Source organism: Plectropomus leopardus, chromosome 17, assembly GCF_008729295.1.
Source record: "Plectropomus leopardus isolate mb chromosome 17, YSFRI_Pleo_2.0, whole genome shotgun sequence".
Lineage (NCBI taxonomy): Eukaryota > Metazoa > Chordata > Actinopteri > Perciformes > Serranidae > Plectropomus > Plectropomus leopardus.
In genome coordinates, this window is record NC_056479.1 from 13,841,437 (window position 1) to 13,859,486 (window position 18,050).

Below are 18,050 nucleotides of genomic sequence, written 5' to 3' on the forward strand. Positions count from 1 at the left end.
AATATGTCATATTTTGCCCAAACTCTTGCAGTTAAACTGTTTTAGGTCTAATTGATGTAGCTCACTGGGATATAAATAGCCTAAATTTAAAAAAAAAAAGTTTAAAAAAAAAGAGGATTAGCCTATATCACAATATTTTGAGACACATAGAGAAGCTTCATTGAAATGTTAGACTTTGCACATTTCCTCCAGCACACACATGTTCACCCTCACTAGAGCTGTGATTTTCAAACCTAAATTCAAAGGAAAGTAAGATATTTCCAATTTCTGGGTTTTGGAATTAAAGCTTAATACAGTGTGTGAAAGCTATATTTTTATGGAGGAAATCTTAACCAGATAAATTATGACTCATACTGTTTATTCCACAGTTTCTTTTCACAGTTTGTGTATTGAAAACTTTAAATTAAAATGTATTTGTTTTTTTTTCATTCAGAGGATCGTAATTGCAAGCCTTTTACTGAACAAAATGAAAAAAAAGTCATTGTGTGCGGGACAGTGATACCATTTCATTGGTGTCTGATCCATTAGCTACAAGAGTTGAGATGTTCAGCTGGAATAGGCTATGGGCTCTGACTATTTTAGGCCAAAGACAAAAAAAAATTTTTTTTTCCTTTTTTTTTCTTTTGTATTTCTCCTCCAGTATTATAGGCTATGTTAGATAATCAACGGCAGCTTGGGGAAATATGATCACCTTTTAATTTTTCTTTTTCTTTTTTTGTTCATTTGCTTGTGTTGATTTTTCACTCAGAAATTTCAAATGTGCCAAGTCTACTTTTTTTTTTACTGATCGCCTCAATATCTCTAAACCCCTGGTTGATTTATGTTGTTTTAGTCTAAATATTTTTTTAATTGAACTATTTATTAATGGGAATTGTGGATCAATGGATCAATGTTTAATTTGTATATTATTTTTATAATCTCCCCTTTTATTGCTCATTGGGATATCAAATAAATAATTACTTTGGAATCTAGTCTATCTATTTAAAGATTATAAATTAATTTACAAATAAATGTATTAATGCCCATTTAAATGTACAATTAGCAATTTATTAATCAAATGCTTCATTACAATTTTCGTGACACCTGTGGTCCTCCATGCTACAAACCTGAAGACCAGACTTTTATAACCTAGAACATCGTCTATATTAAAATTTAATTTCGATGATCTAAGAAAGAAAGGGAGGGGTTTTCTTCATGTTTATGAATGTGGGGGAAATGTCTTCATTTAATTTCAAATGCATATTTACCAACAATAAAAACAGAAAATTCATGCATAACTGTATCGATAGAGATAAAGGCTACAACAGATCAGGAGACAGTCCCAGAGGTACAGTCGCTATGTCATCTTTGCAGCGCCCCCTGCATCACTGTTTGCAGTGTGCGCTGGCGTGCAGGCGGACGTGCATGCACGCGAGCAACAGATCCGAGCGCATGCGCAAATCATTGTTTTGACTGAAAATGCCGTCGGTTTCGAAAACGGCGGCCAATGCGTCTCCTCAAACCGAGAAACCTACCCACTATACGTGAGTAAAGCTGCTGCACAGAAACAACAAAATCGCTCGTCGTAGAAAATGCTACTCGCACGTGCACCTATGCGCGTTTGCATTTCTCGCATTCCTCAACTCTTGTGTGTGCGTGTAAAACATGGTGCTTTTCCAGGCTTTGTGACTACCTAACGTCACATAGCAAACAGCGACTGCACGCTAACAACATCAGCCCTTATGTGGGAAAACACGGACATCTTAAATCGCTAAATGGACAAGCCGAGCGTTAACTGAACCGTTTACAAATGTTTTACCGAGTTGGGGAATTGTTATGAATAATGCGTTGAATGTTACACCGTCAACTTGGTCTGCTAAATGATTAGCCAGGAACTCGCTAACCAGTCTGCTTGTAAATAGCTCGGCCTTATTTTGAGTTCCCCCTTACTACGCACATTTATAGACGTACGCTCGGGGACTTTCAACCAGCTTTACGTCGAATTACTGCCGTAGTCTGCGCTGTGAATAGCGAGCTAACGTTCGTGACCCAAAATATATAGTAGGCTACACCACTAGCAGCATAACACGATATTCCATCTCTGAACTTTTTCCTTGCTTTTGACTTATTTCTCAGATAAAAGAGATTTTAAAATCCGGGCCCTGATACTATAAATGTTTTGTTTTTCCTTGTTTCAGATACTTGAAGGAGTTTAGGACAGAGCAGTGCCCGTTGTTCCTCCAGCACAAGTGTACGCAGCACAGACCCTTTACGTGCTTTCATTGGCATTTTCTAAACCAGCGGCGGAGAAGACCCATCAGGAGAAGAGACGGGACTTTTAACTACAGCCCCGACGTGTACTGCACGAAATACGACGAGACCACAGGCATCTGCCCAGATGGAGATGAGTAAGTTCATACTTTGTCAAGTGTCACTGCGTCATGCTGCAGCAGCAGACAAGTGACTGATGTTTTGCTAATGTGTTTGGGGTGAGGACTATTGTAGCTTTATGATAGAAATGAGAACTTCATACAAACCAATGCAACAGAAATATTGCGAGTGTTTATGTGTCCCTTAACCAATTGAAACCTGAGAAAATTGGCTTAATTTCTTAAAAAAAAAAAAAAAAAAACATGGAAAGAAGGAAATGAGCAATGAAAGAAGAAATGACCTGAAAAAGTAACAGAAAATTACAAGTTTTCTGAGTCTATTATTTAAAAAAAAGAAAGAAAATAAAGCCCCCCCCCAACAGACACACACACAAAAGGCAAACAAGACTAAATATGCAATTATGATCATTATAAAAGCATTTTTCCCTATACATCTTTCCTAACTTTTTCAAAAATAGGATTCATACAAGGTATTTGAAGTACTTGCATTTGACCCTCAGACATTTAACTCCTGCTGTTCTGCTTTTTTGAGTGGTCCAGGTCCTAGGGGTGGGTAGGAGAAGAGGGTAATAATAATAATATCTCACTGACACTGTATGCTGTATTATCAGTTGTTTGTTCTTTGATGTGAATAAAAACATTTGATCACAAAAAAGAAAGAAATTCAGCTCCTGGAAAACCCTGAAAATCAGACAGTTTTAACTTTGTCCTTGAAAAAGAATTTGAATAGGAGGAGCAAAGAATGTCTAATTAATTTGAGAAGCATTTTAGGTTAATGTATTAAACTTTTTTGTCCCTTGCCAGTCGCATACCGGAATAATTTAACCAGTTGTTAATAATAATAAGTTAAGTACTTAAAAGTCTTTGAAGTTGATTTTCCCTTGTCTTTATGAACCCTGTAAAAAATAAATTTCTAAATATATACATTTCTGGCAATTTTTGGAAAAATTCTTACCAAGTTTCTAATTGGCTTTTTTCCCCAAGTTCCCCAAGAAAGGACTGTATGCTTTTTTTAATCAAACATTTGTAGTGCTGAAAAGAGTGATCTAAAGATAAGATGTAAAACTGTGGAGCTCAATCTTCACACAAGTGAGAAATGGTTGTTTTCAGGGTTCTCGCGGATCCTTAAAAAGTCTTAAAAACCTTTGAATTCTACAAATATAAAATGAAAATGAGGCCTAAAGTGGTACTAAAATCATTCTCCTGAAAAGTTTTTAAAATGCTTAGACATGAAAAGTAGAATTTTATATTTTTCTGAGTCTTTGTGTATTTCATGCAAAACGTTTTCACAGACTTGGCATGACGGGAATCCGCAAATACCAGCGATTTCCCAAAAAAGTCATGTTTTATGTTAAAATAAAATGTGGCAAAACTGTCCCTAACTCTTAGGCCATTTATATGTGTTTATTATTTTTTTCTATTAGTTTTGGTTATTGTAAAATTGGTCTTAAATTAAATTCCAATAGCCAAAAACAATCTAAAATCTAACTTAAGCGCTAGGAACCCTAGTTAGTTTGAAATCTATTAATTATCACAGAAAGGTGGGATTTTATAGGTAGTTGCATTGTGAGCAATATTTATCACTTAATATCCCCCTTTGTTGCATAATATAGCAAGGGCCACTTATTTGCCCTTTGTGTTGTTGCATGCATGTAGAGTATGTACCAAAATTACACCCTTTATGTGGCTTGACCGCGCCTCTTTGTATTTGAAATAAGGTTACTTGATAAGTTGTCTCTGGGTGCCCTCCAGTATTATATTCTGGTGCTGCTTTTATTTTCAGCAAATGGCAACATGTGTTTTGATACATTAACATGTTCATCCCTAGCTTTATGTTTTCAAAAATGTCAGTTCCCATTAGTCTCCCTACTATCAGGATTTTGTATGTGTTTATTCTTTTATGTGACCATATAGTCTCCATTGTTTTGCACATAGTGTCATCACATGGAGTGTGGTTTTTAAATGTTTTGTCACAGGCTTGTGGCTTTTATCATCAGAAGTATAAACTAAACTGTCAAGTCTTACAGAAACCAGATATGTGACGTCTCAAAAGGGGTGGCAGCCTTTCTGTGTGACTGGGAATTAAATCTGGCACGGCATGTAATTGAGCCCCACATAGAAATAAAAAAAAGGAATGATTATTGAACTCATGGAAAATGAACAAGTGAGATCCTTACAATTCCTCCTCTGCCAATGGGAGCTATTTTTGTATGACCTTATGTGTTGCTATAGCAACTGTTGCTACTCAAAGGAAGGAAAATTTGGTTTATTCAAGAGGCTTATTGGCCATACATTTCTTCAGGCATTGCTGGTGTGTCAGCCCTGCACTCACAGTAGAATCGTATTCCTGATTAAAATTGTGTGCAAGAAATGATCATTTCTAATCTTTTATCGTTGTTGTTGTTGTTGTTGTTGTTGTTGTTGTTGTTTGGGCCATGTTTTAAATGTCAGTGCAGTGATCGGTTATTATGTCGTTTATGAAAAACACTGCTTGCAAAAGCATTTTAAAGCTGTACTCTACAATTATATCTTGAACTTGAAGAAGGTTCATTTTGAACAGATTTGAGGTTTTTGCTGCACTTTTTCTGCATAATGTTAATGCCCTGCCAAATTATTTTTATTTAGATCAACTGATCTGTATTTTACTGATATAAAGAGGGTCCTCACATAAAACTTGGCCTTTTATGCAGATGTAAATATTTTGAAATGTCGTGCTACATGACTAGAGGTATGAGATAAAAAGGACTCGAGGTAGAAACCTACAACTACCAGAATGCACTGAGTGACACCAGACCAATAAACGTTCTTGCTGGTCGGTGATGTAATGTGGCAGCAGGCCGGTAACAAATTATCTCATATTATTCTTACATGGTAAGCTAAAACATGTCTCTGAAAACATTTGAGGCGAGAAATATGCAACATAGTAACTGAATCTTGGTTTACATTTGATCAGCACTTCTTAGTTTTCGTGTTTGATCAGAATTTGTAACTTTCACTGTGTATAAAGCAATATGGTGCTTCTTCATGTTCACAAACTGTTGCTATTACAGCTAAACAGGCCATTAAAATGTGTTTATGAAAACATTTCAGGCGAGAAATAGGCAGTGCGGTAAAATATTATTGATTTAAATTTGATCAGCACTGACAAGTTTTTCGGTTTGATTGGATTTTGTGAGCGAGAGAGGGGCCAGTCAGTCTCTTGTTCTGCCTCTATACTTTTTGTATCTGTGGTGGCTGCACGGTTGGTGGGTTACACCAAAATGCGGAAGAACAGTCTGTAGTTTCAAGCAACAGTCAGCGAAATTCTGCTGTATGACAAAAAATATGTCACCCAGAGGAGTTTCGCCATGGGGAGAGGAGGGATATCTAGGCACTGGTAGACGGAGGGAAGTTTACCGCAGTTCATGTACACAAACTACCCACATTGTTTTGATAAAACGCTGATTGAAAATCATATAAGTATCCTTTTAAATATTTCAACTTCGTATCCTCTCGTCCTCAGCTGTCCTTATTTACACCGGACCACTGGTGACACAGAGCGCAAGTACCATCTACGCTATTACAAGACTGGGACTTGTATCCATGAGACAGATGCTCGAGGGCATTGTGTGAAGAATGGCCTCCACTGTGCTTTTGCTCACGGGCCACATGATCTCCGACCTCCAGTCTATGATATCAGGTGACATACAAAGCAAATAGTGGCCTCTATTTTCCCTGCCAAACTTCTCACTCACAAGCCTCACAATGGAACGAACAAATCAGCCAAATTAGACATAATGTAAACAGAATGCCTGCATTGAAAGGGCTTAATGGATCGCCACACTCACATTTCAGTTTGTAACTTATTGTTTAGAGCTCGGCTCAGTGGATTTCTAAGAAAAAATTACAAACACTGATACTAGATAAACATGTTTGTTTTTTTAGGTCTGTGCTGCTGAAAGAGACTGAGTGAGGTTAGCTGATCTTTTAAACAAAAGGTTTCCTGAGCACAATATTTACTGTAAAAGAGTTCAGTTGATAAACCTCTGTGTAATTTTAACAGCATTTTGGGGGTATTTTGATAATATTTGCGATGCATTTTAAGTATAAATTATATTAAAATGCTTCACACGTGCCTATAACTAATGTTAACACTCCTCATGTATAATATGATCCAGCAAAAGGTGTTACATGTATTTGTATCAGTTTGTACAGTATTTGAGATTTAGTTTGAACAAATATAATTGGATAAAAATACACAGTTAAATGAGGTTTAATGGTGACTGGTTAAGGGAGAGAGACCACTGTTTTAATAATATAGTTTTAATTATATTTAACTGTTAATATTTATCTTTTAACTGTTTAAACAAAAAACAAGTTTCCTTCGACAAGACAATATGTTTAACTGAGTTGAGCTTTATTTATTTAACCTTTATTTAGCCAGAAAAAAACAGCAATATAAGTTACAGACAGACAAAGAAAACAAAAAATGCAAAATCAAAATATGCAATTCCAAATAATAGCAATGTAAAACACAAAAGGAAACAAACTGAAGTCACCACATAGAAGGACTAATAAGTATGCTAATATATGCTACAAGTAAACCAAGAAAAATTAAAAGACCAGCTAAGATACACCCTGACATTGGCATATAGAGGATGACATATAAAAGGAATTTGAGGAATTGTGTTTAACACCAATATAAAAATGTATGTCCACAGAGAGATCCAAGCACAAGAGGCCCTTCAAAATGGACAGTTGGGATCTGGGGAAGGTATTCCTGACCTGCAGCCTGGTGTGTTAGCCAGCCAAGCCATGATAGAGAAAACACTGACAGAAGACCCCCGGTGGCAAGGTGAGTAACCCCCACTCTGATGATAATATTGGGTTTATGCAATACCACATTATCCTCTTTTTCCTCCAAAATGTAAGGAAAATTGCCTTCATACATTGTGCCTTTTGGGTTTTTTTTTTTTTGCAGACACCAACTTTGTTTTAGCCAACTATAAAACAGATCAGTGTACTAAGCCACCGAGACTATGCAGACAGGGCTACGCTTGCCCCCACTACCACAACAGTAGAGATCGAAGAAGAAATCCTAGAAAGTTCAAATATAGGTAAGATATGACTCAGTTTAAGTTAAAATAACAAATGGTATTAAAGGGACAGTTCACCTCACAATCAAAAATACATATTATTCCTCTTACTTGTAGAGCTGTTTATCAGACTTAATTGTTTTGGTGTGAGTTGTCACTTTGCCACCACTTCAAGGCCGTAAAGCTGTGTTCGGTAAGGCTCGTTGTGATGACGTTCTGTAGTCTCATTCAGCCACTTGTTAGCAGACGTCTTTTTTTTAAGACACTTCAAAGCTTCAAAGTTTGTGAGTGGAGTATTTACTGACATATTTTATGTAGTAGAACAAAACATGAAAGTCTCTGAAGCTAGTGTTAACCACAGACCTTATTTCAGACTTCTTTCTTAAGACCCATTAAAAAAAAACATTGACTTGGAGATAAGAGAACCAGAGGTGCTGAAAACGGTTTTCCAGGGTCAGGACTCACTACTGGGCTTCTATATCCACAGACCTTGTTGGGAGCAGTTTTGTGCAGGAACAGTTTCCTTCCTACCAAACTAGGGTATGTTTGGGGTGAACTGTCCCTTCAAGTTATGTTTTTGTAATCGGTTAAAGGTTCTGACTCTATGAACGCAGGTCAACTCCTTGCCCTAATGTAAAACATGGGGATGAATGGGGCGAACCCTCTAAGTGTGACAGTGGAGACAGTTGCCAGTATTGTCACTCTCGCACTGAACAGCAGTTTCACCCAGAGGTGAGTGAACGTTGTTTTCCGAAAATTAACAGGTGGATTGGTCAAAGCTTGAGCTGCGTTATTGTGAATTGGACTTGTATACATGCACTATGACATATACAAGAGATCACAGCAGAGATTAATCAAGTCCATGTATTGACAATTTAATGTAAAATCTTATTAATAGGTACAGCCAAGTCTCTGCAAAAATAATGGAAGATAAAATAAAGTTTGATTAAATATGCCTTTAAATGTAATTAATGAAATCTAATGGCTGTATGCTCATCGAGGTCATCAAAACAACCATATTAAATATAATATGTAGTGTGAGAAATTTGTTTTTGATTGTATAATCCTGCTGCAAGTTCAAGATACTGTACTTGTGTTTTTTCTATTGTTTCGTTTTTGACGTGGCTGAGCTTATGTAACAGTTTGGCTGACTGTTTTTTTTTTCTCTAAGGATAAAGGATATCTTTATTATTCCTAAGGGGCAATTTGTTGTAAAGCAAGCAGTAACCACGTAACCCTCAGGGTCAAACATCCATATTTTGTATCTCATTATCTTATTTCTCTCTCTCAAAGATCTACAAATCTACCAAATGCAATGATATGCGACAAACTGGATACTGTCCCAGGGGACCGTTTTGTGCATTTGCACATGTAGAAAGTAAGTCAAAGTCTCTCTAAATACTGTCTAATATATTATTTTGTTTTTGTTTTTTTTTTATTTATATGCACGCTTGTGAGGACATTTTCTCAGATTGCCAATATTTGAAAACATGAACTGTTTGGCCCTGATCTGACAGAGCGCGTTTTAGCAGCCCTGAGGCGGCTATTTATAATTGTTTTCAATCAGAGTGAAGCTTTTTGCACACTGCTTTTGTGTTGCTGAGTGCATTTCGTTTTTGCAGGAGCGTCCTGAACGCCTCGGGCTGAAAAAAACTTCAACTAAAAGCAAAAAACCTCCTGACGTCATTGGCTTTTACTCCCCCATTGTCAAATCAGATGAATTGAGAGGCAGGCCTTTTGTGGTAGTGATGATAATGTGGTAAATTCTAGCTAACGTTCGCTCGCTTTGTTGTTGGGAGAAGTTTAGGAAAAAAGGTCGTGGTTGTGGTTAAAAACGTACTGACCACAGGTGAGATTTTGTCTTTTCTCATTAAGATTTATTTGTCTTTCTTTATTGTTTTTAAATAACACGGTTTGATTAGAATTGTTTAAAATTTACCTCAGATCTGAGAAATTTTCTGCTGTTTGGCAAATGTGCATTCAGCCCTAGTCACCCAGCCCAAGTTAAAATCAAATTTGAAAGTCTCAAAAGGCCAATTTTCCCATGTGCGCCCTAGGCAAACTGCAAGACGTATCTGAACAAATTGTAGCTTCAACTACTTTGTAACGTTTCACCATCTATAATTAGGCCTGACAATTGATGGCAGATTGTCAAACTGTCCCGTCTCTTCCTAAAATTAACCTTAAACCGACCATCATCCAGCTGAAGCTCCTGAACCTGCATGGGATTCCTCCTCTTTTGAGTCTCATGTATCTGTACGTTGATGAAAATTTAAAAAAAAAAAAAAAGATCTGTGAGTTAACTTCACAGCAAAATAACGGGCAATCTAAGGACAGGTGATTTGGCAGTTGCCTGGCAACAATTTAAAAAAAAGATACAGCAAGCTGCAAAAACCACTCTCTCTGATTGTGGCAGGCTTCAACAAAAAAGACATATTGTTAACCTTCTCATTCACTGAAACGTATCCACGAGGAATTTTAATATTGTTGGATTTTGGCAACCTGATTGTTTACACTCTATAGATTTAATATTTATTTGTATCCTTTCAGGAATTCCCTCTACAGAGGAGACCATGAGCTCACTGCTGACAGTGATACAGTCAAGTTCGCAGTCCCAGCTGGGCTCTCAGCAGTATTCAGAGTGTCCCGTCAGTGAGTGGAACAGTGGAGGAAACTCCACCACCAGTGCAACCAGTAGCAATGGACAAGTAGGAAGTGTATGTCATTTATTTTTCTATGTCAGTCCTTCAATAGGAAGTTCATCACAATCAGCTTGTCCAGGATGTTGGATTTCGAGAGTAGACAAATGTTTTAAAATTCTACGGATGTCTGCTTTTGTAGCTACCTAAATCACAATTCAGCCATTTAAATATCGACATGTTGTCCATGCTGTCATTTTTCCGTTGGCATGTTTTTTTTTAATCATGGATTTGTCATTATTATTTTGTTTACTGTTTTGCATTTCATTGCTACATTGTTTTAAAAGTACAGAGATAATTTCTCATTGAAAGCAATATCGAAGACCATAATTGAGCATAAAAGAGCTACTCTTCATATAATGTTAACTTTTTAATATAAGATAGATTCTCATGTACATAGTCCATTCACAATAATGGTTTTGACTTTTTTTTTGCTCATCAATTTATTAAGATCATGTGCACTTCTCTTTCTCAGGTTTCATGTTCTAATAGCTCAACTGTAACTCCAAGCTCAGGAAGCGACAGTTTGTTATCCCCATTGGGATCCATCAGCAGGCCCAAATCCTTAACTAATAGTAGTTTATGTTCAGAGTCCATCACATCCAGTGTCTCATCTCTGACGTCTAACTATCCTAAAGCTCCGGGCTTTGAACGAGAGGATCAGGTACACAGACTGCTCTCTTCAGCTTTAGGAAGAATATAACACACCAACACAACTCAGGGCTTCACACTTAATGTATCACTCTCATTCATTTTGAATTACTGTTTTATTTATTTCTCATTCATGCCATTTGAATTTTAATCACTTTAGGGCATTTTCCCATTCATTTTTACATTTGAGATCATTTCATGTGTTGGGTGTCAGTAGTATTTTATCACTTAATGAGATTATCTAGTAGTTTAGACCTGATTTATTTGACAACAAAGTTGTAATTGCTGAGCCTTTCAAAGTGAAATTCATAATCAGTTTTGCTTTTTGTATCAGTTCCAAGAAGCTCAATCTTGCAATTAGACTGCCTACAGATATTTCCACACTGCAAACACAGTCAGGAGTATTTACACCAAGAATTCCCCAGAGGTTGATTTCACTGTTTTTCTGATGTTGTAATTACAGAAGAATGACGCCCACTCAAATTAAAATGAGCCTGTTTCTATCATAGCGAACACACTGTAATCAAAACAATATGTTTGAATCATTGCTAGAGCTACTAGTGTCAAATAGATTCAAGTTACACAATCAGTTTACACACCTCTGAGTCTGATCTGATGTGATTTAATAGACAGATACATCCTACTACTGCACATCAGCCATACTTTACACTGCTCCAGAGCATGTGACATTTAGCTTTTTGGGATAAAGTGAATACTCAACCTCCAAAATAACCATTTGCATATCAATTTCTCACTCTGAGATTGAATTGGTATGCCTACACGGTAAACGAAGAATCAAAAATGGAGAACATTCTTAGTATATTAAAGTCATAGGAGGTGGCATTATACTACAGCATAACCTTAATTTGCACACTCTCACAACTCTGTGTAATCTAAGTCTTATTTATCCAGCACTGTGCTCAGTACTTCCCAAATCACATATATTTCAGCTAAAACTTACCATTGAAAACACTTTAGCATAAACAAGTCTTGGGTAAAAACCTGTAGTGTGCCTGCGTTGTCAATGCCCGAGTGTTAAATATTGTTGTTAAATACTCAGGCTTTGCGGAAATGCATATGTTTGGGACGTACTGCGCATGCAGCTGGATAAATAAGAGTTGGATTATACTTGATGAGTTTGTTGAAAGTTTGTAAACGGATGTTATGATATAGTTTTGCTGTTGCGGACCCCTATGACTTCAATTCATCAGTAATTTTCTCCGTCTTTGGATTCTTTTTTTGGTTGCCCCCTTCCCCCCTAAAGTAGAGGTAATATAGAGTGAGTAATTGGCATACAAATGATCATTTTGGGGTGAAGTATTCCTTTAAGTCTTTGTTTAAATTGGCCCTTTAATTTTTGTCACCTGTGGCTAACTGTAGTGCAAAAACGCCTTTAATTGATATCAACTGTAAAATTAAGAGTTGTCACTAAAATGTGCTGTTTCTGTGTTATTTGGTCACTTTTAGATTAAGAACAAGGGGCAGGGGGATCAGAAATTGATGGACCAAGAAAAACAGGTTTGTGTTTAAATGAGTTAATTTGTGGTGATAGCTTGCTGATAATACATAATATAAATGCATTTTTTTAATTAACAACATTGTCAACTGTGCTTCCCTTGTAGACACAAAATACTGTATTCTCTGTGGTGAATCCTTTGGCATCAAGCTTTACCTCCAGTATAACATCCAGCTTGGCCTCTAGTATTGGCTCAGATAGCTCTTCACCAACCACCTTATCAACAATGAATGCAAAAGCCACTCCTTTCTACCCAGGGAGCAACACAGTGGAGTCTGTCATAGGTATGTGCGTTTAAAGTCCATTTTAAACGGTTTGAGCTGACTCCTGCTACTCTGTATTTTGTTGTCAAATGTCAGATGTATTTTGTTTTCCCGAAGGATCCGCTCTGGACCTCAACTTTAGTGACATTAATGTTGCATCTCTTGATAAGGAGTTAGAGGAGCAAGATAACAGTGTAGGACTGGCAAGTAAGGACACAGTTTAATAATGTACTTTCGGTTGTTTAATCAGCCATTTACAAATGTTCTTATTCTGATCTGATAGAAAATGATCTTTATGAGTGTTTAATTTTTGCCCACAGGTCAAAGGGTGCTAGGTGGATCTGCTCCAGTGAACATTCCTGGCTCCCTGGCACGATCGTCATCTTTCAATTCCTCGTCATCTCTCTCCACCTCCCCGCTAAGCTCCCTCTCCCAGTCTCTGTCGCAGTCCCTGCTGTCTGGGACGGTATCGCAGCAAAATCAACCTTCAAACATGTTAGCCAAGCAAGAGCATGGCCTCCTGGGAACACCCACCTCCTCCTCACAGAATTCTTTGGGTAAGTTGAAAGCATCAGTAGCTCCAAGTGAGCTGGAAAGCTTTTGGCTTCAGATTTTAATCTCAGGGTCTTACTGTATGTGTCAGTCAAAACAGTTTAAGATTCTTTTTGATTCTTATTAAAATTATGTTCAATAATATTTATATTTGAGTGCATGTAAGTGTTGAGCTCTTTCTTGAACTTGTGTAAATGTTTCATCTAGGTCCATATGCAGAAGCCAAAGTAATACTTCAACCCCCAAATGATCATTTGAGTGTCATTACTCATTGTATGTAATTCATGAAGAAAACTTTCTCTGTTTTGGGATTTTTCGTTTTCCGGAGGCATGCCCGAAAAACGAAGAATCCCAAAACAGAGAAAATTCTTGATGAATTGAAGTAAACGGGGTCCGCATTTGACAACAGCAAAACCTTTCTAAAAAATATTTTACAAAGTCACGCACAAGTGCAAGTCTCATTTATCCAGTTTGTACGCTTGTGACGAGTTAGTTTCAAGGGCATAACACGCTCAGTACTTCTCAAATAGATAGCCCTATCCGTCAGGAACTGAACTAAAAGTGAAAATTATCTGAGCTCTCTTCAAAGCCAGGCTCCATTGTCATTTTACCCTCCTGAACACAGGACCTGCTGGTCACCGCTGCCTTAATCAGTCGTCAGTTTTTGTTATTGTTTGTTTTGGTGAATCTGAACTAACCCTTTAAAAAACCAAAGCCACACAATAACAAAAACATTAAGAGACAGTTATTGATTTTTCAAAGCTAAACCACTACTTGAACCCTTTGAAACCTGGATCAACATCAGTTTTCTTGTGCTGCATTCACATGCCTTTCACAAGCATTAAAACCCTTAAAAGGTGAAAATATTTTGCTTTTTTAATATTAAACACAGGAAAAAGGCAATCGGTAACTTGCATTAAATGTTTTGAAAACTGCAAAAAAATTATAAAAGGAAAAAGAAAAACGATCTCAGCTAAAACCCTAAAAACATTAGAAAAGTATCAAATAACGAAAGAAAAAATATCAAGAAAATTATATTTATAATGATGTATTTAAAATTAGGTTACAAAAATATATATTTATTATATATAAAAAAAATCTAAAATTGTATCACTTCAATTAATTCTGTTTTTGTTCTTTTAATTTTCTTTCTTTCTTCCTCCGTTAATTTCAGTTAATTTTCTTATACGTTTTTGGGGTAATTTTTAGGTAATTTCTGGTTAAGGTGCTCATTGCCTTCTTTCCATGTTTTTGAATGAAATTAAGCCAATTTGCCCAGGTTTCAGAGGGTTAAAATCCATCACTTTAGGAGTTTGAATTATCAGACAGCTCTAAATGAAGTGAAACTTTCCAGCTCCAACTAACTATTCACTTTTTCTTTTCACTCGGTCTTGTGATTTTTAACACATCACTCACCTAGGCTTGAATGGAGGGGCTAGCAGCATTTGGGACTTTGTAAGTGGCAGCTTTTCACCGAGTCCATCTCCAGTTTTCAGCAGCCTAACCTCCACAACCAGCAGTGCTGATCTGGCCCGTCTTTTTAGAGATCTGGACGAGGCCAAGAGGAAGATCAAACAATGGGAGGAGGCCTGGCATCAAGTCAAACAAGTCAGTATCATAAACGCTCATTGCAATATATGTCCCAGTGTATCAGAGTGATTTCCCTTTTCATAGATGGCAAGTGTGTAATCACAAGACTTTGTTCCAGGCTTGTGAAGCTTGCCAGAAAGACGCCCACGAAGCGAAGGAACAAGCAAAAACGGCCGAGGCGGAGCGTCAGCTGGCGGAACAGAAATGGGAGGAAACAGAGCGCAAGCTGAAAGAGCTGCAAGGGGACTTTGATGTTCTTTGTCGCACCCCTGGAACACCTCTTCTACGGAGCTACGGAGAGCTGGACCAGCTCCCTTTGTCAAAGCTTCACTCCATCCAGAGTCAGCTACGTAATGACCTAGACCTTATAGACGGGGTAAGAAAGACTAGATCACACACAGAATTTTGTTTGTAGCATCTAGTTTTTAAACCGGTTTATCAGACTTATCATTCAGATCTATGTTTTTTGTCATCAAGCATGCTTATTTGAAAAGTCTGCATGAACTGTATTCCCCTAAGTTGCAGCTGATATTCATTCTTTTCTTTCCCAACAGGTAATATATCAGCTTCAGTCAAAGAAATGTATAGTTTGCCAAAAGCATGATCGTTGCATTGTTCTGCAGCCTTGCCAACATTATGTACTATGTGAGAACTGTGTACCTAGTAAAACAGAATGTCCCTACTGTAGAACCAAGATATTGAAGTGGTGATGTACAATTACTCGAGGTACTATTTAAAGAATTAGCCCTTTGGAAAAACTACTAATAGATTTTACATTTTCTAAATAGCAATGTCTGTTTCATCCAGTGATTGAATTAATTGAGAATCCAATGATGTTTGACTGACAAAACAAATTGTATTATAAATCAGATTGTGTACAGGGGACTTAATCATTACGGTTTTTGCTCATTTTATGTGCACATTACCTCGCTCAGCCAGATAGCTTTCTGAATGAAAAGCCATGCGCTCAAATTAGAATATTAAATTGCATCAAATCTTCAGTCATGATTAAGACATAAATCTTGCGTCCAGATATCTACATTTTGTTTACTTTTTCAGGAATACATTTCGGTTAAACACAAAATGCAGGCGTGCTTCATCCAATGCAAACGTGCATTGCCAACCTGACATATTGCTCTTACAGTAAATACAAAAATTGTTGTTGTTTTTTTTTTAAATGCAAACAGCACCAATAAACTTGGTTAAAAGCTGTATACACATAGGCATTAAGGACTGTGTTTGTATTTCTGCCCTCGTGTTTTGCTGTTATGGACTGGAAATACGTCACTGCACTTTGGAATTATTGTGGATACATCTGCTATTTTTAACTAATGCACTTAAAGTCCACCCTGAGCAAAACTGAAGGCATTTCTTCCCCAACCTTTCAGGAAAATACTGTGGAAATATGTGTCGAGTCAGAAGCTTTTAATAAATCTGTTACATCAAATATTATTCTATTTGAAGAAATAAATGTAATAAAGAATAAATACTCACTTTAAACTTATTATAACTTCACAGAAAATTTTCTAGTTTTAAATACAAAAAAAAATTCTGTATGTCCTTCTTACATGCAATTCTTAAGGTCATTTTTTAGTTGCTGGTGGCAGGAAAAGTTTGATTAACAAAGTATCCTTAGTAATAATGTCAAGTGGGAGTTGCCCCATAGCCTGCTGACCTCCGAAGGGGAATTTGAAAATGGACATTTCCCTGTTATGGATCAAAACAATCCCACACATTCAAACAGAAATATAGACAAAGCTATGGTTGGTGTTTTATCACTTAGTGCCACAGGCATTTCAGGTTCAAATGCAAAGAAATCACTGTGTAAATGTTGGAAATATACTGCCAGGAAATGTTGAGTTCACCCAAACTCAACAAGCCAGGTGATGTTAAACATAAAATGGGCAAAACTCACAGCTGATTTTTCTTTAATTAAAGAGGAACACACTTAAATCAGACAATTCACCGGGGAGCTTTTGGAAGCAAATCAAGAAACCAGACATCCAAGAACACTGAATGTGACTGATACTTAATTAGGAAATCATATTTTTGTTTTAACCTAATTAGTTTGAAATTCCAGAAAAAAAAATGTGGGTGCTCTCTTTACAGAGCACGGAGCTGCCAGAAATGATGTGTGAAATGGGTCACAGATCAACTTCATTGTGCCAGAAAGCATTTGAATCTTTAGAAGCTCCATGCTCTGAGGAATTAATACACATTTGCATTCAACACTGTGGTGAGAATATGGTGAAAAATAGTTATCTTTGGTCAAAGTATATCCAACAATAGAGACTGGATGTGCAGATTTGTAAAATATTTCAGATCCAGTGAGGTATTAGTGCTGAACCACATCTGCATTTGTAAGTCAGACTAACTAAGGAAACAACAAAACACACATTTGTGTTCCCCTTTAAGTAAAGCCACCGTTCTATAACATTTTTTTCAATGCAACCAGTCAAACATCATTATTTTGACCAACTTTGAAGAAGTTTGATTTCTTATTAAAGCACTTTGTTGAACTGGGACTTTATAAAGGGTATATAGTTTTTTTTTGTTTTTTTTTTGTTTTTTTTTTTGCTTTAAGCTGCTTTGTAGGTATTCTTTTGTGTCTTTTTTAGATTAACTTTTTTTTCTATATAAGCTAATGTCTGAAGCTTTTGTGTGTACTGTGAAACATAATTTGGATATTTCATGTTTCCTATTGTCAAATCCTGGCATGGTTCTACGTATTATTAAGATTTCATAGAAAAAAAGTACTTAATAGTTTCTACTTTCATAGTTAGATTTATAAAATTTCAATCAAATAAGTGCAAATTTAAAATGCATTTTTAGGCATAACCAGCAGCTGTAATATCAGTAAGGCACATGCTACATGTTAAGGCTGTTATTCAATCAGTTTTGTTTTGTAGAGATTTATATAGCCTAGCCTATTAGAGAAGCATGTATTGTATTTGCTAAAAGCCTGAGATGGTGATTTTTTTGTAGGAATCTAGCCTCTTGACCTTGTCTAGAACATATCGGCCTCTTACTCTAAAGTGCCTTGCCTTAGTTTAAAAAGGTTATGTGTAGAATTGTCAGAGCAAACACAAGTAGTTGAAGCTTGTGCACAGGTTTCTGCATAATGTGTCTTGTTTAACTTCGCAGAAGCATTGACATATGTAAGACTATATGTGTATATATTAATATATGCCAGTGTATTTGGCCCAATCCCGTCAAGTATTACTGCAGAAGATAATTGAAAGCGAATAAACATTGTCAGTGCCTGTGTCCTGACTTCAACCATAGAAATGAGCCTCCCCTCCCACCCACTCATTCCTTGGTCGTGGTGCTCTTTT

The 18,050-nt window shown here is 36.7% G+C and overlaps 1 protein-coding gene across 3 annotated transcripts; it reads left to right on the forward strand.

Moving 5' to 3' along the window:
- The first annotated feature begins 1,458 nt into the window (after positions 1-1,458).
- Positions 1,459-17,297, forward strand: unkl (unk like zinc finger). Of its 3 annotated transcripts, XM_042504236.1 has the most exons (16): positions 1,459-1,523; positions 2,178-2,387; positions 5,872-6,048; positions 7,070-7,203; positions 7,330-7,465; positions 8,059-8,176; positions 8,738-8,822; positions 9,995-10,161; positions 10,619-10,807; positions 12,262-12,312; positions 12,417-12,594; positions 12,691-12,780; positions 12,894-13,130; positions 14,546-14,733; positions 14,834-15,091; positions 15,270-17,297. In XM_042504236.1, exons 1-16 carry the CDS (start codon positions 1,459-1,461, stop codon positions 15,423-15,425), a joined length of 2,439 nt encoding a protein of 812 aa, XP_042360170.1. In that variant the 3' UTR covers positions 15,426-17,297. The 3 variants fall into 3 exon arrangements, with proteins under 3 accessions (XP_042360170.1, XP_042360171.1, XP_042360172.1); XM_042504237.1 differs by lacking the exon at positions 12,691-12,780; XM_042504238.1 differs by lacking the exon at positions 10,619-10,807.
- The last annotated feature ends 753 nt before the right edge of the window (positions 17,298-18,050 follow it).

Bases quoted from the DNA above. Each gene is read 5' to 3' on its own strand.
- unkl (XM_042504236.1), top strand. From the start codon at position 1,459: ATGCCGTCGGTTTCGAAAACGGCGGCCAATGCGTCTCCTCAAACCGAG. The intron at 7,204-7,329 runs GTGAGTAACCCC...TTTTTTTTGCAG, and splicing joins AGAAGACCCCCGGTGGCAAG to ACACCAACTTTGTTTTAGCC. The intron at 10,808-12,261 runs GTACACAGACTG...GGTCACTTTTAG, and splicing joins GCTTTGAACGAGAGGATCAG to ATTAAGAACAAGGGGCAGGG.